Source organism: Euleptes europaea, chromosome 7 (assembly GCF_029931775.1).
Source record: "Euleptes europaea isolate rEulEur1 chromosome 7, rEulEur1.hap1, whole genome shotgun sequence".
Classification (NCBI taxonomy): Eukaryota; Metazoa; Chordata; class Lepidosauria; order Squamata; family Sphaerodactylidae; genus Euleptes; species Euleptes europaea.
Window position 1 is genome coordinate 89,479,401 of NC_079318.1, and position 21,404 is coordinate 89,500,804.

Consider the following 21,404-nt stretch of genomic DNA (forward strand, 5'->3'; position numbering starts at 1 on the left):
GTTGAAGTTGGCTATTGACCTTGGTGGGCAGGTGGTCTGATTCAGCAGGACGCACCTTCATAAGTTTGTTTGTCTTCTAGTAGCCAGCTGGAGTTGATTGATCAGCAAATAATTCGACATAACACCCTTTTGGGCCTCCCTTTGAGGAGTTCTACAAGAAATAAATGGTGCCATTGTGAGGACTATCAGCAGTGGATCGTTTTATCATGTTTCCTGACCATTTTTATGGCTCTTCCTACACCGAACCTCTTTTTCAAAGAAATTTTACCAACCAGAGACCAGATGCCAGCTGCTCTCCAGGTGGTATCCAGCCCAGGATATTCTCTAAAACGGACCTTACTGAATAAATATCCGGCCCCATCCTTCTCAGTTCAAGTATATATTTCGGAAGGGCTCTGCAGCTCCCACTTGAGAATCAGCCTGTGAAGAGGAGGAGACTCGTTGTTTCTCGGAAGCTGTCCCATCTCTGCTCGGATCCCTCTGCGGTCGGCCACCATGCGGAAGATGCTCCTCTCTCTCCTCCTCCTCCTTGCCAGCCTCGTGGGCTCTCTCGCCCTGGAAGGTGGGTGCCATCTTGAGCTGTCTATGCAGGGGTGTCACCACAGTAGGGCAAGAGCCTCAACCTGCTTCCCCCGAAGCATCTATATTTGAGTCCAGTAGCACCTGAGAGACCAACAAGATTGTTGTGGTATGAGCCTTTTGAGAGATCTGCTACAGACCGGCACAGCAGCCTTCTGAAACCCTCAGCATTTTCCTTAAACAAGATTATGTACTTTGGAGTTTCCATTTAGAGACGTTTGTCCTGCTAGGAATGCACACTTCCCCCTCCTTTTTTAAAACCAGAATTCATTTTCATTGCTGCATTTGCAGTGTTGCATTCATGTTTTTGCTCCTACCCTTCTTCTTTCTCATCAACTTCATTTCCTCTTCCCTTGCAGAAGCCAGGCTGGGCTAGGCTGATGGTACCAGATGGCCAAGAAGGTGGCCAGTTATGCAGTGGGTGGGATGAGTGTCTCTCAAATCACAAAATCACACAAGGTTGGAAGAGACCACAAGGGCCATCCAGTCCAACCCCCCGCCATGCAGGATCCCACAATCAAAGCACTCCCGACAGATGGCCATCCAACCTCTGCTTAAAGACCTCCAAAGACGGGGACTCCACCCCCCACCCCCCAGGCAGTGCATTCCACCGTCAAACAGCCCTCACCGTCAGAAAGTTTTTCCTAATGTTTAGGTGGAATCGCTTTTCTCTTAGGTTAAATCCATTACTCCGTGCCCCAGTCTCTGAAGCAACAGAGAACAAGCTAGTTTTCTCATTAACATGACATCCTTTCAGATATTTAAACACGGCTATCATGTCACCCCTTAACCTTCTCTTCTCCAGACAAAAATAACCCAGCTCCTTAAGTCTCTCCTCATAGGGCATGGATTCCAGACTCTCTCTGTCTCTCTCTGTCTCACTGTCTCTGTATCTCTCTCTCTCGCTCTCGCTCTCTCTCTCTGGGGAGTCGTTTTTTCATTTGCTTTGGGAATCAGTGCATATCTCTAATGGGTAGGCAGATGTATGCACAACTACCGTCTGGGACATAACCTTTCTTGCAGGGGCAAAACCGCATTTCTGTATCAAGAGAAGCATAGGATATTGGGGGGGGGATCCTCCAAGGAGCCTTCCCCCCAGCCTAAGGAGCCTTCTTCCAATGGAAGAGCCATTGAAGGTGGAGGAAGGTCCCTTAGGATGGGGAAAGGCTTCAAACTGCTCAGTGCAGAAGGGTGATGGGTGGGATCTTCATCCACCCCAGACTGTCCATCCCAATTGCACCCAAAGCAACAATTCAAGGCATCTGCTTGGGAGAAAGGGAGGGAAAATGGTCTGGTGTAGCCCGATCTCATCCGAACTTGGGCGCTAAGCAGGGTCAGTACCTGGAAGGGAGACCACCAAGGAACACTCTGCGGGGGAGGTCATAGCCAACCACCTCTGCGTCTCACTTGCCTTGAAAGCCCCTCGCTGGGGTTGCCCTAAGTCGATTATGACTTGACAGCAGTTATGCATTTATGTACTTCCCCAGGAGGTGGCAGGCTCTCCTTCTTTGGAGGTTTTTAAGCAAGAGGCTAGATGCCCATCTGACAGCAATGCTGATTCTGGTTGTTCAGGCATGGGTACTTTCATTCACGTTCGCCTCCAATTTGTCTCGGTTGTTCCTTGGAGTTACGCATGAGTTTTCCATCCATTAGAGATTACCTTGCTGCCAGCCCTCGCAAATCCCAGGACTTCCTGTTCCTTTATTAACCCAATTCTTTCATCTCCCCTGAGTTCAGCCCGGGGGAAATCCCCATGCATAAGGCAAAGTGTGAGACATGCAAGCTTGGTTTCTCTCACGAAAAGAACTACAGCCAATTACAAAGCAGTGTGTCAAAGGGGCATGGATTCAAATGCTTCCTGCTTCCTGGGAGCTCCTTCTGAGCCAAAGAAAGGCTTTTTAAAACCGAGGCTTGGATTTCTCCCCCCCCCCCCCGCTTCTTTTCAGATTGCTCCATTTTTGTGTTTTTTGTTCTTAAAATTCTTTTTTTATGCAGCAATTGGGTTCGGGTGGGGACTTTTCTCTCACAGTAAGCACCACAAAGTAAGCCAATTACAAAGCAGCATTTCAAGGGGCAGGGACTTGATTTGAGCTTGGCGACTGCTGGTGCATGGATTCCCAACAGGAATGTGTGGGTCCAGTGACCAATGAAACTCAGCTAAAACTCCCATGCATAAACAACCTCTGTGAAATTAGGCAGATTGCGAGAGGGAAGGCAGGAAGGGTTGCATCAGTGCTTGGCTCTCATGGCCCTTCCGTACATGCCCAGTAGCCTTACCAGGTCCTTTGCTCCATCAGCGGGAGCTTTTCTGTGGCATGTGGCACACCCGCGCGCCTGGCACAATGCATGCGTGCATCCCGCACGACCCGCCTATGTCATTTCCGGGTTTACTCGGAACCGACATGGATGCTCTATCAATCTCGACCAACACCATAGAGTTTCGGCCGAGGTTGGTAGAGTGTCCGTGTCGCTTCCAGGTAAACCTCAGCTGGTCAGAGGGCATACTTGTGGATTTGTGGGATTTTTCCTGCCGCCACCGGGCACTTGGCAGCCCTAATGCCCAGGGTAATGCCAATCGCCACTCTGGGGTCAGGAAGCAATTTTCCTCCAGGCCAGATTGGCCAGGGGTCCTGGAGGGTTGGGGTTGTTGTTTTTTTGCCATCTTCTGGGCATGGAACAGGGGTCACTGGGGGTGTGGGGGAGGTAGTTGTGAATTTCCTGCATTGTGCAGGGGGTTGGACTAGATGGCCCTGGTGGTCCCTTCCAGCTTTATGATTCTATTATTCTACTTGGGCAAAATATCCAGAGAAAGAAAATGAGGCTGGGAAAGACAGAATTCCTTTTAAAGAAGAGTGATCCTTTGCTCAAAGTGAAATCTGGAGGTTTCCGCTCGGGTGAAACATCTGAGAAAGTCTGAGAAAAGAAAAGAAAGTTTTTCGGAAAACCTAGTGCAATATCACTAAGCAAGTTTCGCTCATCCTTAATTCTTTTTTCCCCCTCCTCAGATCTGGACAGGAAGGCATTCGTTTTCCCGGTGGCAACAAACACGGCACATGTGGTCTTGACGCCCACCATACCACACCCCCTGACCAACTTCACAGTGTGCGTGAGAGTCTACACAGAACTGACCCGCACCTACAGCCTCTTCTCTTATGCCAGCAAGAGAGACGCCAATGAGATCCTCCTCTATTTTGAAAAACCCTATCAATACAGTTTTTGGATGGGAGGTCAAAGTGTGATCTTCAAAGTTCCACAAAAATTCAGCAATAGCCCTGGCGGGGAGCATGTCTGCACGAGTTGGGAATCGGCCACTGGCTTAGTGGAGCTCTGGGTGAACGGGCAACCTTTGGTCCGGAAGAGTTTGAGGAAAGGCTATTCTGTCAGTGCTGAGGCATCCATTATACTCGGCCAAGAGCAGGATTCCTATGGAGGTGGCTTTGACATCAACCAGTCCCTCGTAGGGGAAATCACAGATGTGTACATGTGGGACCGTGTTCTGTCCCCCGATGAGGTGGTCTTTGCCTGGCACAACTATCCTCTACCTAACTACCTGATTGACTGGAAATCATTGAGTTATGACATCATAGGCGATGTCATTGCTAAGCCTGCCTTGCTGTCTGCCCAGAGAGCCGGGTAGGATTTACAAATGATACAACAGTCTAAGGCGGGAGGTGGGGGGAGAATGATTTAACCTAAAGTTTCTGCATGGTGATTCAGTAGAAAGAAATTGCTCTGCTAATCTCAGTTCTTCTTGCCTGATGAAGACCTCCATGAAAATTGTAAGTCTGCAATCAGCAATAAAAAAATTTCATTATTCCCACTTTGCATTCCCTAAACTTTTTATCGTCCAGGTGGGAGAGATATACAAAATCTCATGCAGCCTCAGACATACAAAGTCTCACATAGCTCAGCCTCATACAAAGCCTGGGGATGGCGAACACATCAACACGGAAATCTGATGAAACACGAAAGATATCGTAAGTGAAGTTTGCGTTGGGTCCGAAAAACATGTCATTAAATATTTTGCCGAGCAACATTTCAAGAACGCATAACCGTTTTTTTAAGTACATGGTGACGACGGCAGGAGTGATACATGCGGCAAAATGGAAAGCAGAGATATACCCAGATTTAGATGACTGGATTTAAAAAGTAACAGAGTATGCAATTATGGCAAAACTGACATCTCTTAAACATAGTAGATCAATTCCAGAATTTCGGGGGGGGGGGGCAGACAAAAAGATAATTCTGTTTTCATATGTATTAAATATAAAAAAATTAGTACCTATTCTCTAGCTACAAATATAAAATTAGCAACAAATATATAATTATTTTTTAAATTATTCTTATAACTAAAAATCAAACTTTTCTCTAGCTTGCTTACATTCTTATTCTTACAAGAGACCCTGGAGAGCTGTTGCCAGTTGAAACAAACGACTGACCTTGGCGGACAGGTGGTCTGATTCAGCAGGCCGCAGCTTCATGAGTAGGGTTGCAATGCAAGATCCCGCTTCACCACAGGCTGGAGATCAGTTATAATAGCATGAGATCTCCAGCTAGTACCTGGAGGTTGGCAACACTATTCATGAGTTATATTTTTTGGATCTCCCTGTGGCAATGAAGTAAAATCCTGTTCTCACGTGAGTTGCGGAACGTAACACAACTGCTTTATTGCAACAGAATCCAGACTCACACAGAAACCCAAAGCAAGCAAAGAGGACAGTCCAGGGGGTGGAGTTTACCTCCAGCCCATAATCAGGTTCCAGTTAAGTATTTTACTGCAATGTTTGTCTTCTAGAAGCCAACTAGATTTGTCAGCAAATAATTCAACATTGACATTCTTTGGACCTCCCTTTTAGGATTTTTATGAGAATTAAACAGTGCCATTGTGTGGATAGTTTTATCATGTGTCATAATGACCAGTTTTACAGCTCCTGCTTGTGAGAGATCCCCCTCTCTGAGTTTGCTTCTCCAAATCAGTTGCTCAGACGTTGATACAGAAACAATAGATTTATTGAAGCCTTCAGGAGATGAGACAGGCACAGGTAGAAAGTTGCAAGTGAGGGGCTATACGGGTTTACAGAATATATTGACTCCAGGGCACTGGGGCACTGGGGTTCACACTTATTGTTATGGGAAGTTACAAGCTTGGCATAATACAAAACATCAGACGGATCCCAGGAAGTCTGGTGCGGCTATCACACTTCCAAGGCCGCACCGGCCTGAGGGAGTACTGGCAGGAAGAACAGCGGGGGGGAAGATACATGGGCCATCAGGCCTGGCGCCTGAGACCAGAAGGTGTGAACTGCTTTTACGAGTTCACTGATAACACCGCAGGTGATGGAAAGCAGAGACACAAAGACAGAGACCCTCACATTCTGCCCCCCTTAAGGCCCCCCTCCGAGAGGACGAGGCTTATCGGGATAAGCGAGGTGGAATTCTCGGACCAAGCGAGGAGCTGCCATGTGGGGTGCGGCCACCCATTCGTCATGAGCGGAGCCAAGGTTTTTCCAGCGAACAAAGTAAAACAGTTTCCCTTTCTTCCATTTGGAATCTAAAACCTTGGATATTTCCAAATGGGTATCCCCTCCTACTACGGTAGGAATCTCATGAGCGGGAGGGGGGTGGAACTGGGGAGCTGCTACATAAGGTTTGAGGAGGCTTATATGGAAGACTGGATGAACTCCCTTGAGAGTCTTAGGGAGACTCAGTTCCACGGTAACCTCGTTGATTACTCTGGTAATGGGGAAAGGTCCTACATAACGGTCGCTCAGTTTTTTGCAGGGGCGAAGAGAGCGGAGGTTTTTGGTGGACAGATAGACTTGCTCCCCCACCTTGAGTTCCCATCCCGGAGACCGGTGTTTGTCTGCTTGTTCCTTGTACTTGCTTTTTGCCCTTTCCAGATTTTTGAGCAACCATGGCCAGGTGGATTTAACCACCTGAATCCACTCCTGAAGATCAGGGGTAGACTGGAGCTCTGGCGAGACGGGGGCAGAACCGAAAGGGCCAAAATCCGTCCCGTATATAACTTGGAAGGGACTAAAGCCGGTAGAGGAATGAGGCGCATTGTTGTACGCATATTCGGCAAATGGCAGCAGGTCGACCCAGTCGTCCTGGTGGAAATTTACATAGCAACGCAAATAACATTCTACTACCGCATTTACTCGTTCCGTTTGACCATCCGTTTGGGGGTGATAGGCGGAAGAAAGGCCCTGTTCCTCCACTCCCATTAACTTTAGGAAAGCCCGCCAGAATTTGGCAACAAACTGGACCCCCCGGTCGGAGAGGACCTTCCTCGGGATCGAGTGTAGCCTGAGGACGTGCGTGATGAACAGTTTAGCTAAGCCCTGGGCTGAAGGAAGACCTGCACATGGAACGAAATGAACCTGTTTGGAAAAGAGGTCTGTGATAACCCAGAGAACCGTTTTCCCCCGACTTGGAGGTAGGTCGGTGATAAAATCCATGGCGATGACTTCCCAGGGACGGGAGGGGTTCTCAAGCGGTTTGAGAAGCCCCGGGGGTTTTCCCATCCGTTTCTTGGCTGTGGCGCAGGTGGGGCAGCTGCGCACATACAGCTCTACATCAGATCTCATACCGGGCCACCAGAATTGCCTTCGAACCAGGTGAAGCGTTTTTATGAAACCAAAATGACCCGCTAGCCTGGCCCCATGTACAAGTCCCAATACTTCTTTGCGAAGGGAAGATGGGACATATAGTTTCCCCCCTTGCACCCACCAAGTGTTGGTTCGTTCCAAGCCAGTGGGGAGGAGATGGTGCTCCTCCTCCTGTAAGGAGGCGTCCCGGAGTCGCTGTTGGAATGCTTCCGGGATACCTTTGAGCGTAGGGGGGGTCTCCGGTTGGCGGGCTTGGGATCGGGTGGTGACGGCCAAGCCAGGGACTTCCCCTCGCTGTTCGGGAGTGAACAGGGAGTCGACGGGGCGATCGAAATCGTTGCGATACTGGGGAAGTCGTGACAAAGCATCAGCTAGGGCATTTTCTTTGCCAGGGACATGTTTGAGGGTGAACCGGAATTTTGCAAAAAATTGGGCCCACCGAATTTGTTTGGCATTGAGTTTTCTAGCTCCCTTGAGAGCCTCAAGATTCTTGTGATCTGTGCACACTTCGAACGGCAGCTCGGCCCCCTCTAAGAAGTGTCTCCATATGGTAAGGGCATGTTTGACCGCTGCTGCCTCCTTCTCCCAAATGGCCCAGTTGATTTCGGACTGGGAAAACTTCTTGGAGAAGTAGGCGCATGGCCTCAACCGTCCCCCCTCATCCCTCTGCAATAGGGCCCCGCCCATGGCTACATCCGAGGCATCCACCTGCACCACGAAGGGCTTGGTGCAATCCGGGTGAGCCAAAACGGGTTCGGATGAAAAAAGTAGCTTTAAACGTTCAAAAGCTTGCTGGCACTGGGGAGACCATTGCAGACGGGCTGAGGGGAGTGCGGCGCTAGCCCCCCTGTCCTTGGTACGCAACAGGGCAGTGAGGGGAAGCGCAACTTGGGCAAAGTTGGGAATGAAATTCCGGTAAAAGTTGGCAAACCCCAAAAACTGTTGAAGTTGGCGGCGGGTAGTGGGGGTTTCCCAGTCCCGCACCGCCTGGACCTTGGCGGGGTCCATTTCCAACCCTTGGTGGGAAATCACATACCCCAGAAATGTAATAGAAGGTTGGTGGAATTCACACTTGGACACCTTAGCATACAGTTTGTGCTCCCGCAGCCGCTGGAGCACTTCTCGCACTAGGCGCACATGTTCTTCCATGGTCTCAGAGTAAATAAGAATGTCATCGAGAAATACCACCACCCCCCGAAACAGTAAATCATGCAAAACTTCATTAATTAATTGCATAAAGACACTCGGAGCCCCCGAAAGTCCGAACGGCATGACCAGGTACTCAAACATCCCAAAACAACTGGAAAAGGCCGTTTTGGGTTCGTCTCCTTCTTTGATGCGAATGCGGTGGTAGGCTTCTACCAAGTCCAGTTTGGTGAAGATTCGGCCCTCCTTTAATTGTGCTAGAAGGTCAGGAATAAGAGGGAGGGGGTAAGCATTAGACTGGGTGACTGCGTTCAGTCTGCGAAAGTCAATACACAGTCTTAAATCTCCCGTCTTTTTCTTTACAAAGAAAGCTGGGGCTGAATAAGGAGCCTTGGAGGGGCGTATGAAACCCCTCGCCAGATTGACATCCAGATAGTCTCGCAATACAGTCTTTTCACTAGGGCTCATGGGGTAAACCTTTCCCTTAGACAGTTTGCCTTCCCCTACAATCTCGATGGCACAGTCCGTTTCTCTGTGGGGAGGCAGTTCGTCGCACTCTCTAACATCGAAAACATCAGTAAACTGCGAGTACTCAGAGGGTAATTGAGGAGAGACTGGGGCGGGGGACCCTACCAGTGCGGCGGCTGGAGTTCTGAGTACCCGTTCCTTGTCATGCAACCCACAGGGGTTTTCGGGGAAGGAAAGCACCCGTTTAACCCAATCAATGGAGGGATTGTGTCCCCTTAACCAGTTCATCCCTAACACCACAGGGGTTACAATAGGGGCGATGGTGAAATACAACCGTTCCCAATGTTCCCCCACGGACATAATCACGGCTGCAGTTCTGTGGGTCACAGGGCCCCGTTTAAAGTCACTCCCGTCCATTTGGGAAAAACGGAGGGGTCCCGGAAGCCGCTTGCGCCGGACACCCAACTTCTTGGCAGTTTCCTCATTTATCATGGTGCGGGCACACCCCGAGTCGACCAACGCGGGGACCTCTAACGGGGGACCCCCTTTGGGTAGGGACAGATGAACACGCACAAATACATTGTCCTCTTGGGCGCTTACCATCGGTGGAGCTCCTTGCACAACGATAGGGACGGTCTGCTGCGGAGCCCCCTCTACAGCAGACCGACGGCGTTTTTTGCCGGCTGTTCCCACTCTTCCTCCTCGCTGGAAGAGGGGGACGGGGTGGTGGCTTCCGGGGAGCCGTCCGAATCAAAGACGGTATTTGTAATCCGGGACCCCGATGGGACCGTAGAGTCGGATGCCCCATCCTGGGGGCGCGCGTGGAGAGCGGAGGGTGCGCCGGAGCGCCGGCTCAGTGGTCCACTTCTGCGGCGAGGCTGGCTGTCGGCGGCCGGTTTCGTCGGCTCGGCCTGGGTTTGGCGGGGGGGGGTCGGACGGCCTGAGCGAGAGGGGCATTGCGATGCAAAGTGACCCTTTCCCCCGCAGATCAGGCAGACGCCGGCCTCGAACCGCTTGCGGCGTTCCGCGGCCGAGAGACCCCCGCCACCCCCTTGCCGGAGTTCCCGGCCACGGTCACCCCGGGGCCTGGGGTCTCGCCCAATCCGTTGCTTGGACAAGTTCAGGAGTTGTTTGCGATTCTCGATGTCAGCAGCATGGCGAACCCAACCTTCCACATCCGGGGGGTTCCCTTGCATGAAGGCCCAATGTTGGAGGTCTGGGTTGAGACCCTCCCTGAAACATTGTACCAAGGTAGCTTCACTCCAGTCCAGAATTCGGCTAGCCAGTGACTGGAACTCACTTGCATACTGCGCCACCGACTTAGTCCCTTGGCGCAGTTGCATCAGGGAGGCTTTAGCCCGCTCACCCAGAGTCGGGTCCTCAAAACGGTTTCGGAGTGCTACCATGAACTCGTCCAGGGTTCGCAGCACCGGCGAGCGGAGTTCATACTGCAACACCATCCAGGCAGCCGCCTCCCCTTGCAGTAAGGAAGCCACGTACTGCACCCGGGACTCCTCAGAAACGAAGGTTCGGCCTTGTTCCCGCATAAAAATGTCTACTTGGACCATAAAAAAGGTCAACTGGTCTCCCGACCCGTCATACGTGACTTTCAGGTCCCGACGGGCCGGGGGGGCAGGGGTTGCGGGCGGAACTACCGGCGCCCCGTCTGGGGGAGCACCGGCTGGAGGTTGCAACTTCAGCGCATCTAGGGTCGTGGCCATCTCACCCATTACGCGTTGCATGATCTCCATCTGCTCCTGCATAGCCCGGCGGTCTTCCTGCCACTGCTTTCGTTCTTCCTCCATGAGGGCCTCTTTGCGGGCCGGGTCCCCTTCGAGTCCCGTGCTGGGGAAGGCCAACCGGCGATCCTTCGCCGCAGTCCGCGAGAGCGACCAGCCCTTGGGAGAGTCCAGCCAATAAGTAAGCCCCCGGGGACGTCCGTCCCGATCTTGGTCGGGGGCGCGACCCTTCGGTTTCTTTGGCTTGGCTCCCTCCTCCTTCGGGTCCGGCTTCTCCGGCTCGTCCGGTTCCTTGGGGGCATCGGGGTTAGGGGTGGTGTCCTCGTCGGCTGACATTCTGTCCAAAGCGGTACAGCTGCAGTCCGAGAGGCAAGGACTTGCAACTTAATGTGAGAGATCCCCCTCTCTGAGTTTGCTTCTCCAAATCAGTTGCTCAGACGTTGATACAGAAACAATAGATTTATTGAAGCCTTCAGGAGATGAGACAGGCACAGGTAGAAAGTTGCAAGTGAGGGGCTATACGGGTTTACAGAATATATTGACTCCAGGGCACTGGGGCACTGGGGTTCACACTTATTGTTATGGGAAGTTACAAGCTTGGCATAATACAAAACATCAGACGGATCCCAGGAAGTCTGGTGCGGCTATCACACTTCCAAGGCCGCACCGGCCTGAGGGAGTACTGGCAGGAAGAACAGCGGGGGGGAAGATACATGGGCCATCAGGCCTGGCGCCTGAGACCAGAAGGTGTGAACTGCTTTTACGAGTTCACTGATAACACCGCAGGTGATGGAAAGCAGAGACACAAAGACAGAGACCCTCACACTGCTACACCGAACCTCTTTTCCAAAGAACTTTTACCAAGCAAAGACCAGCTGCCAGCTGCTCTCCAGGGGATATCCAGCCTGGGGTATTCTCTAAAATGGACCTTACTAAATAAACATCCTGCCCCACCCTTCTCAGTTCAAGGATATATTTCGGAAGGGCTCTGCAGCTCCCATTTGAAAATCAGCCTGTGAAGAGGAGGAGACTCTGAGCCATTACTGTTTCTTAGAAGCTGTACCATCTCTGCTCGCATCCCTCTGCAGTCGGACACCATGCGGAAGATGCTCCTCTCTCTCCTCCTCCTCGCCAGCCTCGTGGGCTCTCTTGCCCTGGAAGGTGGGTGCCATCTGGAGATGTCTCTGCAGGGGCGTCACCACAGTGGGGCAAGAGCCTCAACACCTCTGTTGCAGGGGCAAAACTACATTGCTGTATCAAGAGAAGCAAAGGAAAATGGAGAGCGGGGCGGATCCTCCAAGGATCCCAGCCTAAGGAGCCTTCTTCCAATGGAAGAGCCATTGAAGGTGGAGGAAGGTCCCTTAGGATGGGGAAAGGCTTCAAACTTTGCTCAGTGCAGAAGGGTGATGGGTGGGATCCACCCCAGACTGTCCGTCCCAGTTGCACCCAAAGCAACAATTCAAGGCATCGGCTTGGGAGAAAGGGAGGGAAAGTGGTCTGGTGTAGCCCGATCTCATCCGATCTTGGGCGCTAAGCAGGGTCAGTACCTGGAAGGGAGACCACAAAGGAAGACTCTGTGGGGGAAGGTCATAGCCAACCACCTCTGCGTCTCACTTGCCTTGCCATAAGTTGATTATGACTTGACAGCAGTTATGCATTTATGTACTTCCCCAGGAGGTGGCAGGCTCTCCTTCTTTGGAGGTTTTTAAGCAGAGGCTAGATGCCCATCTGAAAGCAATGCTGATTCTGGTCATTCAGGCATGGGTACTTGCACTCACGTTCGCCTCCAGTCTGTCTCGGTTGTTCCTTGGAGTTATGCATGAGTTTTCCATCCATTAGAGGTGACCTTGCTGCCAGCCTTCACAAAGGACTTCCCATTCCTTTATTAACCTGATTCTTTCATCTCCCTTGAGCTCAGCCTGGGGGAAATCCCCATGCATAAGGCAAAGTGCGGGACATGCAAGCTTGGTTTCTGTCACAAAAAGAACTACAGCCAATTACAAAGCAGCATGTCAAGGGACGGGGATTCAAATGCTTCCTACTTCCTCGGAGCTCTTTCTGAGCGGAAGAGAGGATTTTTAAAATGGAGACTTGGATTCCCCCCCCCCTTCCTTTCAGATTGTTCCGGTTTTGTGTTTTTTGATCTTCAAATGCTTTTTTATGCTGCAATTGGGTTTGGAGAGGGGGGACTTTTCTCTCACAGTAAGCACTACAAAGAAAGCTAATTACAAAGCAGCATTTAAAGGGGTGGGACTTTTGAGCTAGTGCATAGATTCCCAACAGGAAAGTGTGGGTCCAGCGAGGAACGAACCTCAGGTAAAACTCCCATGCATAAACAACCTCTGTGAACTTAGGCAGATTGTGAGACGGAAGGCAGGAAGGATTGCATCAGTGTTTGGCTCTCATGGCCCTTTCGTACATGCCCAGGTTGATGCCAATTGCCACTTTGGGGTCAAGAAGCAATTTTCCTCCAGGCCAGATTGGCCAGATGGGGTTATTTTTGCCATCTTTTGGGCATGGAGGAGGGGTCACTGGGGGTGTGGGAGGGAGGGAGTTCTGAATTTCCTGTAGTGTGCAGTGGGTTGGACAAGATGACCCTAGTGGTCCCTTCCAACTCTATGATTCTGTGATTCTGCTTGGGCAAAATAGTCAGAGAAGCAAAATGAGGTTGGGGAAGACAGAATTCCTTTTAAAGAAGAGTGATCCTTTGCTCAAAGTGAAATCTGGAGGTTTCCGACCACGTAAAACATCTGAGAAAGTCTGAGGAAAGCAAAAAAAAAAAAAAGCTTTCCAGAAAACCTAACGCAATATCACCAGGCAAATTTTGTGTGTGTGTGTGTGTGTGTATGAAGTGCCTTCAAATCGCTTCTGACTCATGGCAACCCTATGAATCAATGTCCTCCAAAATATCCTATCTTTGACGGCCTTGCTCAGATCTTGCAAATTGAGGGCCATGGCTTCCTTTATAGAGTCAATCCATTTCTTGTTGGGTTTTCCTCTTTTCCTGCTGCCCTCAACTTTTCCTAGCAAGTTTTGCCCATCCTTAATTCTTTTTTTCCCTCCTCAGATCTGGACGGGAAGGCATTTGTTTTCCCAGTGGCAACAAAAACTGCACGTGTAGTCTTGAAGCCCACCATACCACGCCCCCTGACCAACTTCACAGTGTGCATGAGAGTCCTCACAGAACTGACCCGCGGCTACACCCTCTTCTCTTATGCCAGCAAGAGAACTGCCAATGAGATCCTCCTCTATTCAGAAAAACCCAATCAATACGGTTTTTATGTGGGAGGACCAGGTGTGCTCTTCAATGTTCCACCAAAATTCAGCAATAGTCCTGCCGGGGAGCATGTCTGCGCGAGTTGGGAATCGGCCACTGGCTTAGCTGAGCTCTGGGTGAACGGGCAACCTTTGGTCCGGAAGAGCTTGAGGAAAGGTTTTTCTGTCAGTCCTGAGGCAATCATTATGCTTGGCCAAGAGCAGGATTCCTATGGAGGTGGCTTTGACATCAACCAATGCCTTGTAGGGGAGATCACAGATGTGTACATGTGGGAACGTGTTCTGAGCCCCGATGAGGTGGTCTTTGCCTGGCACAACTATCCTCTACCTGACTACCTGATTAACTGGAAATCATTGAGTTACGACATTGTAGGCGATGTCATTGCTAAGCCTGCCTTGCTGTCTGCCCAGAGAGCCGGGTAGGGTTTGCAAATAATACAACAGTCTAAGACGGGAGGTGGGGGGAGAATGATTTAACCTAAAGTTTCTGCATGGTGATTCAGTAGAAAGAAATTGCTCTGCTAATCTCAGTTCTTCTTGCCTGATGAAGACCTCCATGAAAATTGTAAGTCTGCACTCACCAATAAAAAGATTTCATTATTCCTACTTTGAGTTCCCTAAACTTTTTGTCGACCAGGTGGGAGAGACATACAAAATGCAGCCTCAGACATGCAAAGTCTCACATAGCTCAGCGCATACAAAGCCTGGGGATGGCGAACACATCAATAACAACATCGAAATCTGATGAAATGCAAAAGATATCATAAATGAAGTTTGTGTTCAAAAACGCATAACAGTTTTTTTAAGTACATGGTGATGTACATGGTGATGTACATGGTGATGTGATGTACATCACATGGTGATGGTGATGACGGCAGGAGTGATACATGCGGCAAAATGGAAAGCAGAGATATACCCAGATTTAGATGACTGGATTTACAAAGTAACAGAGTATGCAATTATGGCAAAACTGACATCTCTTAAACATAGTAGATCAATTCCAGAATTTCGGGGGGGGGGGGGCAGACAAAAAGATAATTCTGTTTTCATATGTATTAAATATAAAAAAATTACTACCTATTCTCTAGCTACAAATATAAAATTAGCAACAAATATATAATTATTTTTTAAATTATTCTTATAACTAAAAATCAAACTTTTCTCTAGCTTGCTTACATTCTTATTCTTACAAGAGACCCTGGAGAGCTGTTGCCAGTTGAAACAAACGACTGACCTTGGCGGACAGGTGGTCTGATTCAGCAGGCCGCAGCTTCATGAGTAGGGTTGCAATGCAAGATCCCGCTTCACCACAGGCTGGAGATCAGTTATAATAGCATGAGATCTCCAGCTAGTACCTGGAGGTTGGCAACACTATTCATGAGTTATATTTTTTGGATCTCCCTGTGGCAATGAAGTAAAATCCTGTTCTCACGTGAGTTGCGGAACGTAACACAACTGCTTTATTGCAACAGAATCCAGACTCACACAGAAACCCAAAGCAAGCAAAGAGGACAGTCCAGGGGGTGGAGTTTACCTCCAGCCCATAATCAGGTTCCAGTTAAGTATTTTACTGCAATGTTTGTCTTCTAGAAGCCAACTAGATTTGTCAGCAAATAATTCAACATTGACATTCTTTGGACCTCCCTTTTAGGATTTTTATGAGAATTAAACAGTGCCATTGTGTGGATAGTTTTATCATGTGTCATAATGACCCTTTTTATGGCTCCTGCTACACCGAACCTCTTTTCCAAAGAACTTTTACCAAGAAAAGAACAGCTGCCGGCTGCTCTCCAGGGGATATCCAGCCTGGGGTATTCTCTAAAGTGGACCTTACTAAATAAACATCCTGCCCCCCCCCCCCTTCTCAGTTGAGGATATGTTTCGGAAGGGCTCAGCAGCTCCCATTTGAAAATCAGCCTGTGAAGAGGAGGAGACCCTGAGCCATTACTGTTTCTTAGAAGCTGTTCCATCTCTGCTCGCATCCCTCTGCAGTCGGACACCATGCGGAAGATGCTCCTCTCTCTCTTCCTCCTCCTCGCCAGCCTCGTGGGCTCTCTCGCCCTGGAAGGTGGGTGCCATCTGGAGCTGTCTGTGCAGGGGTGTCACCACAGTGGGGCAAGAGCCTCAACCTCTGTTGCAGGGGCAAAACCACATTGCTGCATCAAGAGAAGCAAAGGAAAATGCGGGGGGGGGTGGATCCTCCAAGGATCCCAGCCTAAGGAGACTTCTTCCAATGGAAGAGCCATTGAAGGTGGAAGAAGGATGGAAAAAGGCTTCAAACTTTGCTCAGTGCAGAAGGGTGATGGGTGGGATCCACCCCAGACTGTCAGTCCCAATTGCACCCAAAGCAACAATCGGCTTGGGAGAAAGGGAGGGAAAGTGGTCTGCTGTAGCCCGATCTCATCAGATCTTGGGCACTAAGCAGGGACACTTCCTGGAAGGGAGACCACCAAGGAAGACTCTGCAGGGGGAGGTCATAGCCAACCACCTCTGCGTCTCACTTGCCTTGCCATAAGTTGATTATGACTTGACAGCAGTTATGCATTTATGTACTTCCCCGGGAGGTGGGAGACTCTCCTTCTTTGGAGGTTTTTAAACAGATGCTAGATGCCCATCTGAAAGCAATGCTGATTCTGGTTGTTCAGGCATGGGTACTTTCACTCACGTTCGCCTCCAGTCTGTCTCGGTTGTTCCTTGGAGTTATGCATGAGTTTTCCATCCATTAGAGATGACCTTGCTGCCAGCCCTCACAAAGGACTTCCCGTTCCTTTATTAACCTGATTCTTTCATCTCCCTTGAGCTCAGCCTGGGGAAAATCCCCATGCATAAGGCAAAGTGCGGGACATGCAAGCTTGGTTTCTGTCACAAAAAGAACTACAGCCAATTACAAAGCAGCATATCAAGGGACGGGGATTCAAATGCTTCCTACTTCCTCGGAGCTCTTTCTGAGCGGAAGAAAGGCTTCTTAAAACCGAGACTTGGATTCCCCCCCCTTCCTTTCAGATTGTTCCGGTTTTGTGTTTTTTGTTCTTCAAATGCTTTTTTATGCTGCAATTGGGTTGGGGGGGGGGCTTTTCTCTCACAGTAAGCACTACAAAGTAAGCTAATTACAAAGGAGCATTTCAAGGGGTTGGATTTTTGAGCTAGTGCATGGATTCCCAACAGGAAAGTGTGGGTCCAGCGTGCAACGAACCTCAGGTAAAACTCCCGTGCATAAACAACCTCTGTGAACTTAGGCAGATCGTGAGACGGAAGGCAGGAAGGGTTGCATCAGTGCTTGGCTCTCATGGCCCTTTCGTACATGCCCAGGTTGATGCCAATTGCCACTTTGGGGTCAAGAAGCAATTTTCCTCCAGGCCAGATTGGCCAGATGGTTTTTTTTGCCATCTTCTGGGCATGGAGTAGGTGTCACTGGGGGTGTGGGAGAGAGTTAGTTCTGAATTCCCTGCAGTGTGCAGTGGGTTGGACAAGATGACCCTGGTGGTCTATGATTCTGTGATTCTACTTGGGCAAAATATTCAGAGAAGCAAAATGAGGTCGGGGAAGACAGAATTCCTTTCAAAGAAGAGTGATCCTTTGCTCAAAGTGAAATCTGGAGGTTTCCGAACACGTGAAACATCTGAAAAAGTCTGAGGAAAGTAAAAAAAAAAAAAAGTTTTCCAGAAATCCTAATGCAATATCACTAGGCAAGTTCTATGTGTGTGAAGTGCTGTCAAGTTGCTTCCAACTCATGGTGACCCTATGAATCAGTGTCCTCCAAAATGTCCTATCTTTGACCCCCTTGCTCAGATCTTGCAAACTGAGGGCTGTGGCTTCCTTTATTAATCCATCTCTTGTTGGGTCTTCCTCTTTTCCTGCTGCCCTCAACTTTTCCTAGCAAGTTTTGCCCATCCTTAATTCTTTTTTTCCCTCCTTAGATCTGGACGGGAAGGCATTTGTTTTCCCAGTGGCAACAAACACTGCACGTGTGGTCTTGAAGCCCACCATACCACGCCCCCTGACCAACTTCACCCTATGTATGAGAGTCTACACAGAACTGACCCGTGGCTACACCCTTTTCTCTTATGCCAGCAAGAGAGACTCCAATGAGATCCTCCTCTATTTAGAAAAACCCTATCAATTCAGTTTTCATGTGGGAGGACCAGGTGTGACCTTCAATGTTCCACAAAAATTCAGCAATAGCCCTTTTGGGGAGCATGTCTGCGCGAGTTGGGAATCGGCCACTGGCTTAGTGGAGCTCTGGATGAACGGGCAACCTTTGGTCCGGAAGAGCCTGAGGAAAGGTCTTTCTGTCAGTGCTGAGGCATCCATTATACTTGGCCAAGAGCAGGATTCCTATGGAGGTGGCTTTGACATCAACCAATGCCTTGTAGGGGAGATCACAGATGTGTACATGTGGGAACGTATTCTGAGCCCTGGTGAGGTGGTCTTTGCCTGGCACAACTATCCTCGACCTGACTACCTGATTAACTGGAAATCATTGAGTTACGACATTGTGGGTGATGTCTTTGTTAAGCCTGCCTTGCTGTCTGCCCAGAGAGCCGGATAGGGTTTGCAAATAATACAACGGTCTAAAACGGGAGGTTTTGGGAGAATGATTTAATCTAAAATTTCTGCAGGGCGATTCAGTAGAAAGAAATTGCTCTGCTAATCTCAGTTCTTCTTGCCTGATGAAGACCTCCATGAAAATTGTAAGTCTGCGTTCACCAATAAAAAGATTTCATTATTCTCCTTTGCGTTCCCTAAACTTTTTGTTGTCCAGGTGCGAGAGACACACAAAATCTCATGCAGCCTCAGACATGCAAAGTCTCATATAGCTCAGCCTCATACAAAGCCTGGAGATGGCGAACACTTTAATAACAACACGGAAATCTGATTAAATGCAAAAGATATCATAAATGAAGTTTGTGTTGGGTCCAAAAAACATGTCATTAAATATTTTGCTGAGCAACATTTGAAAAATGCATAATGAACTATTTAAGTACATGGTGACAACGGCAGGAGTAATACATGCGGCAAAATGGAAAACAGAGATATACCCAGATTTAGATGAATGGATTAACAAACTAACAGAATATGCAACTATGGCAAAACTGACATCTCTTATACCTAGTAGATCAATTTCAGAATTTCAGGGAAAATTGAACGTTTTCTTTAATGATGACTGGGGAAAGCACTGGCAAACCACCCCACAAAACAAAAGTCTGCCTAGTAAACGTCAGGATGTGACATCACCCCATGGGTCAGGAATGACCTGGTGCTTGCACAGGGGACCTTTACCTTTACCTTTTAAAAAATTTAGAACAGGATTAAATTAAATAAAAACAGAATAAGACAGATTTGGGTAATATATGTGTAATAAACAAGTAATAAATATGTTATCAGATATGGAAAAATATGTTGAGAACAAACAGTAATGTGATCCAAACAAGCTGATCATAGAATCATAGAGTTGGGTGGGTGCATAGAGACCATCTAGTCCAACCCCCTGCTCAGTGCAGGATCAACCTAGAGCATCCCTGACAAGTGTTTGTCCAGCCTCTGCTTAAAGTCTGCCAGTGAGGGGGAGCCTACCACCTCCCTAGGTAGCTGATTCCACTGTCGAAGAACTCTTACTGTAAAAAAAGGTTTCCTACTATCCAGCCAGGAGCCCCGTGGCGCAGAGGGGTAAGCTGCAGTATTGCAGTCCAAGCTCTGCTCACGACCTGAGTTCGATCCCAACAGAAGCTGGTTTCAGGTAGCCGGCACAAGGTTGACTCAGCCTTCCATCCTTCCGAGGTCAGTAAAATGAGTACCCAGCTTGCTGGGGGTAAAGAGAAGGGGACTGGGGAAGGCACTGGCAAACCACCTTGTAAACAAAGTCTGCCGAGGAAACGTCGGGATGTGATGTCACCCCATGGGTCAGGAATGATCCGGTGCTTGCACAGGGGACCTTTACCTTTACTTTTAATATCCAACTTTCTGCCCGCAATTTATACCCATTATTGCAAGTCCTATGCTTTGATGCCAACAGGAACAGCTCCCTGCCCTCCTCTATGTGACAGCCCTACTTAAAGAGAGCAATCGTGTCCCCCCTCAACCTCCTCTTCTCTGGACTAAATTTAAAAATAATAACACGGAAATCAATTTCTGATGCTTATGCTGTCCCAATCTACCCTGAATAGTTGAGCAACCGTAGTCCATGCCAACCTATCACAGAGTGGGATGCGGATCATCTGTAAATGGAACTTGGCGGCCAACCAGTGCACAGCTTGTCCCTTACAGGGGGAGTGTTCCTCTACTGAAATTCCCAGGGGAACACCCAGGATAGCAACTTTTCAGATCTTCCATTGGTTCTGGCATCAAACCAGCCTTACATGACACGGCAGGGAAGGTTTCAGGGAAACACAAAGTGCTGTGGATCAGATTACTGTTTGCATGCCCAAGGACTCAGGTTCAATTCCTGCATGCAGTTAGGAACTAGACAGTCCCAGAAGGCGTCCCAAACTCAACCTGCATCTTGCAATGTCGGGTCCTATCCCTGGGGATGGGCCCCTTGCCGATCGGCCCCATGGGCCCCATTTTGCTTTGCACTTTCCCCTGGCAGACATCCATCCACTGCATTCCTCAGGATCATGGCCGCTAGCTGCTGCATTCATCCCAGCAACTCATCACTTTGCCCCACACCTCTCATGTAGCCTGACTGGCTTATCACACACCAGGCTGGTGATTGTATTGAAATAGTCACAGTTGTGAACCAGTTTATGCATTTATGGAAACAGCATTAGGAATGGATGCCAGCCAGGTGAAGTGTGCTTTCTAAAGCACAGGCATCTTGGGTCTAGCAAGATTCCTGTGCTTTAGAAAGCTGTCCTGGCAGGCTACAGACTCACAGGTATAACTGTCCCTCCTGACCCCAGGGGAGCAAAAATAGGCTTCCCTGCTAGATCAATGTATTTATCTGGGCCCCCTAGTCTTGGAAAGGTGGACTCTGATCTGGAGAACCGGGTTTGACTCCCCACTCCTCCACAGGACCAGCGGAGGCTAATCTGGTGAACTGGGTTTGTTTCCCCACTCCTACACATGAAGCCAGCTGGGTGACTTTGGGCTACTCACAGCTTTCACAGCCCCACCTACCTCACAGGGTGTCTGTTGTGGGGAGGGGAAGGGAAGGTGATTGTAAGCCGGTTTGATGGGAATTAGCGTAATGAGAGGTTGCACTCCCGCATCCAGTTAGAGAATCTGATCTAAAGAATTTCAAAAGGTTTTCCTTAATGCAAACCGTTTAGCGGCAGCAGTTCTCTGGGGTTTATCTATTAAAGGATGATTTCAACCTTTAAATCTAGTGATACAAATAAGTAAGGGGTGAGTTCGGTTCTTTGAACAATAACCAGCAAACCAGACTGAAACCAAGTAGAGACTTTCATCTTTTATTGAGAAAAGAAATCTTTCTCTTTATTACGCAAGACAGTAAGAAATACAAGCATGTGAAAATTAAGCCTACAGTTACTGTAAAAATAAGTGCTAAAATTATCAAACTTCCTTGCATTGCTGAATCATATTATAGTGAATAATCGTTTTAAAAGAAAACCAGGTGTCAGCTTTT

General features: G+C 48.9%; 3 protein-coding genes across 3 annotated transcripts; all 3 read left to right on the forward strand.

Moving 5' to 3' along the window:
• The first annotated feature begins 495 nt into the window (after positions 1 to 495).
• Positions 496 to 4,216, forward strand: LOC130480010 (C-reactive protein-like). The gene is made up of 2 exons (XM_056852405.1): positions 496 to 562; positions 3,585 to 4,216. Exons 1-2 carry the CDS (start codon positions 496 to 498, stop codon positions 4,214 to 4,216), a joined length of 699 nt encoding a protein of 232 aa, XP_056708383.1.
• Positions 4,217 to 11,640: 7,424 nt separating this feature from the next.
• LOC130480011 (C-reactive protein-like) lies at positions 11,641 to 14,242 on the forward strand. Its single transcript, XM_056852406.1, has 2 exons — positions 11,641 to 11,704; positions 13,611 to 14,242. The coding sequence occupies exons 1-2, from the start codon at positions 11,641 to 11,643 to the stop codon at positions 14,240 to 14,242; spliced, it is 696 nt and encodes a 231-aa protein (XP_056708384.1).
• A 1,578-nt stretch (positions 14,243 to 15,820) lies between these two features.
• On the forward strand, positions 15,821 to 18,368 carry LOC130480858 (C-reactive protein-like). The gene is made up of 2 exons (XM_056853481.1): positions 15,821 to 15,887; positions 17,737 to 18,368. Exons 1-2 carry the CDS (start codon positions 15,821 to 15,823, stop codon positions 18,366 to 18,368), a joined length of 699 nt encoding a protein of 232 aa, XP_056709459.1.
• The last annotated feature ends 3,036 nt before the right edge of the window (positions 18,369 to 21,404 follow it).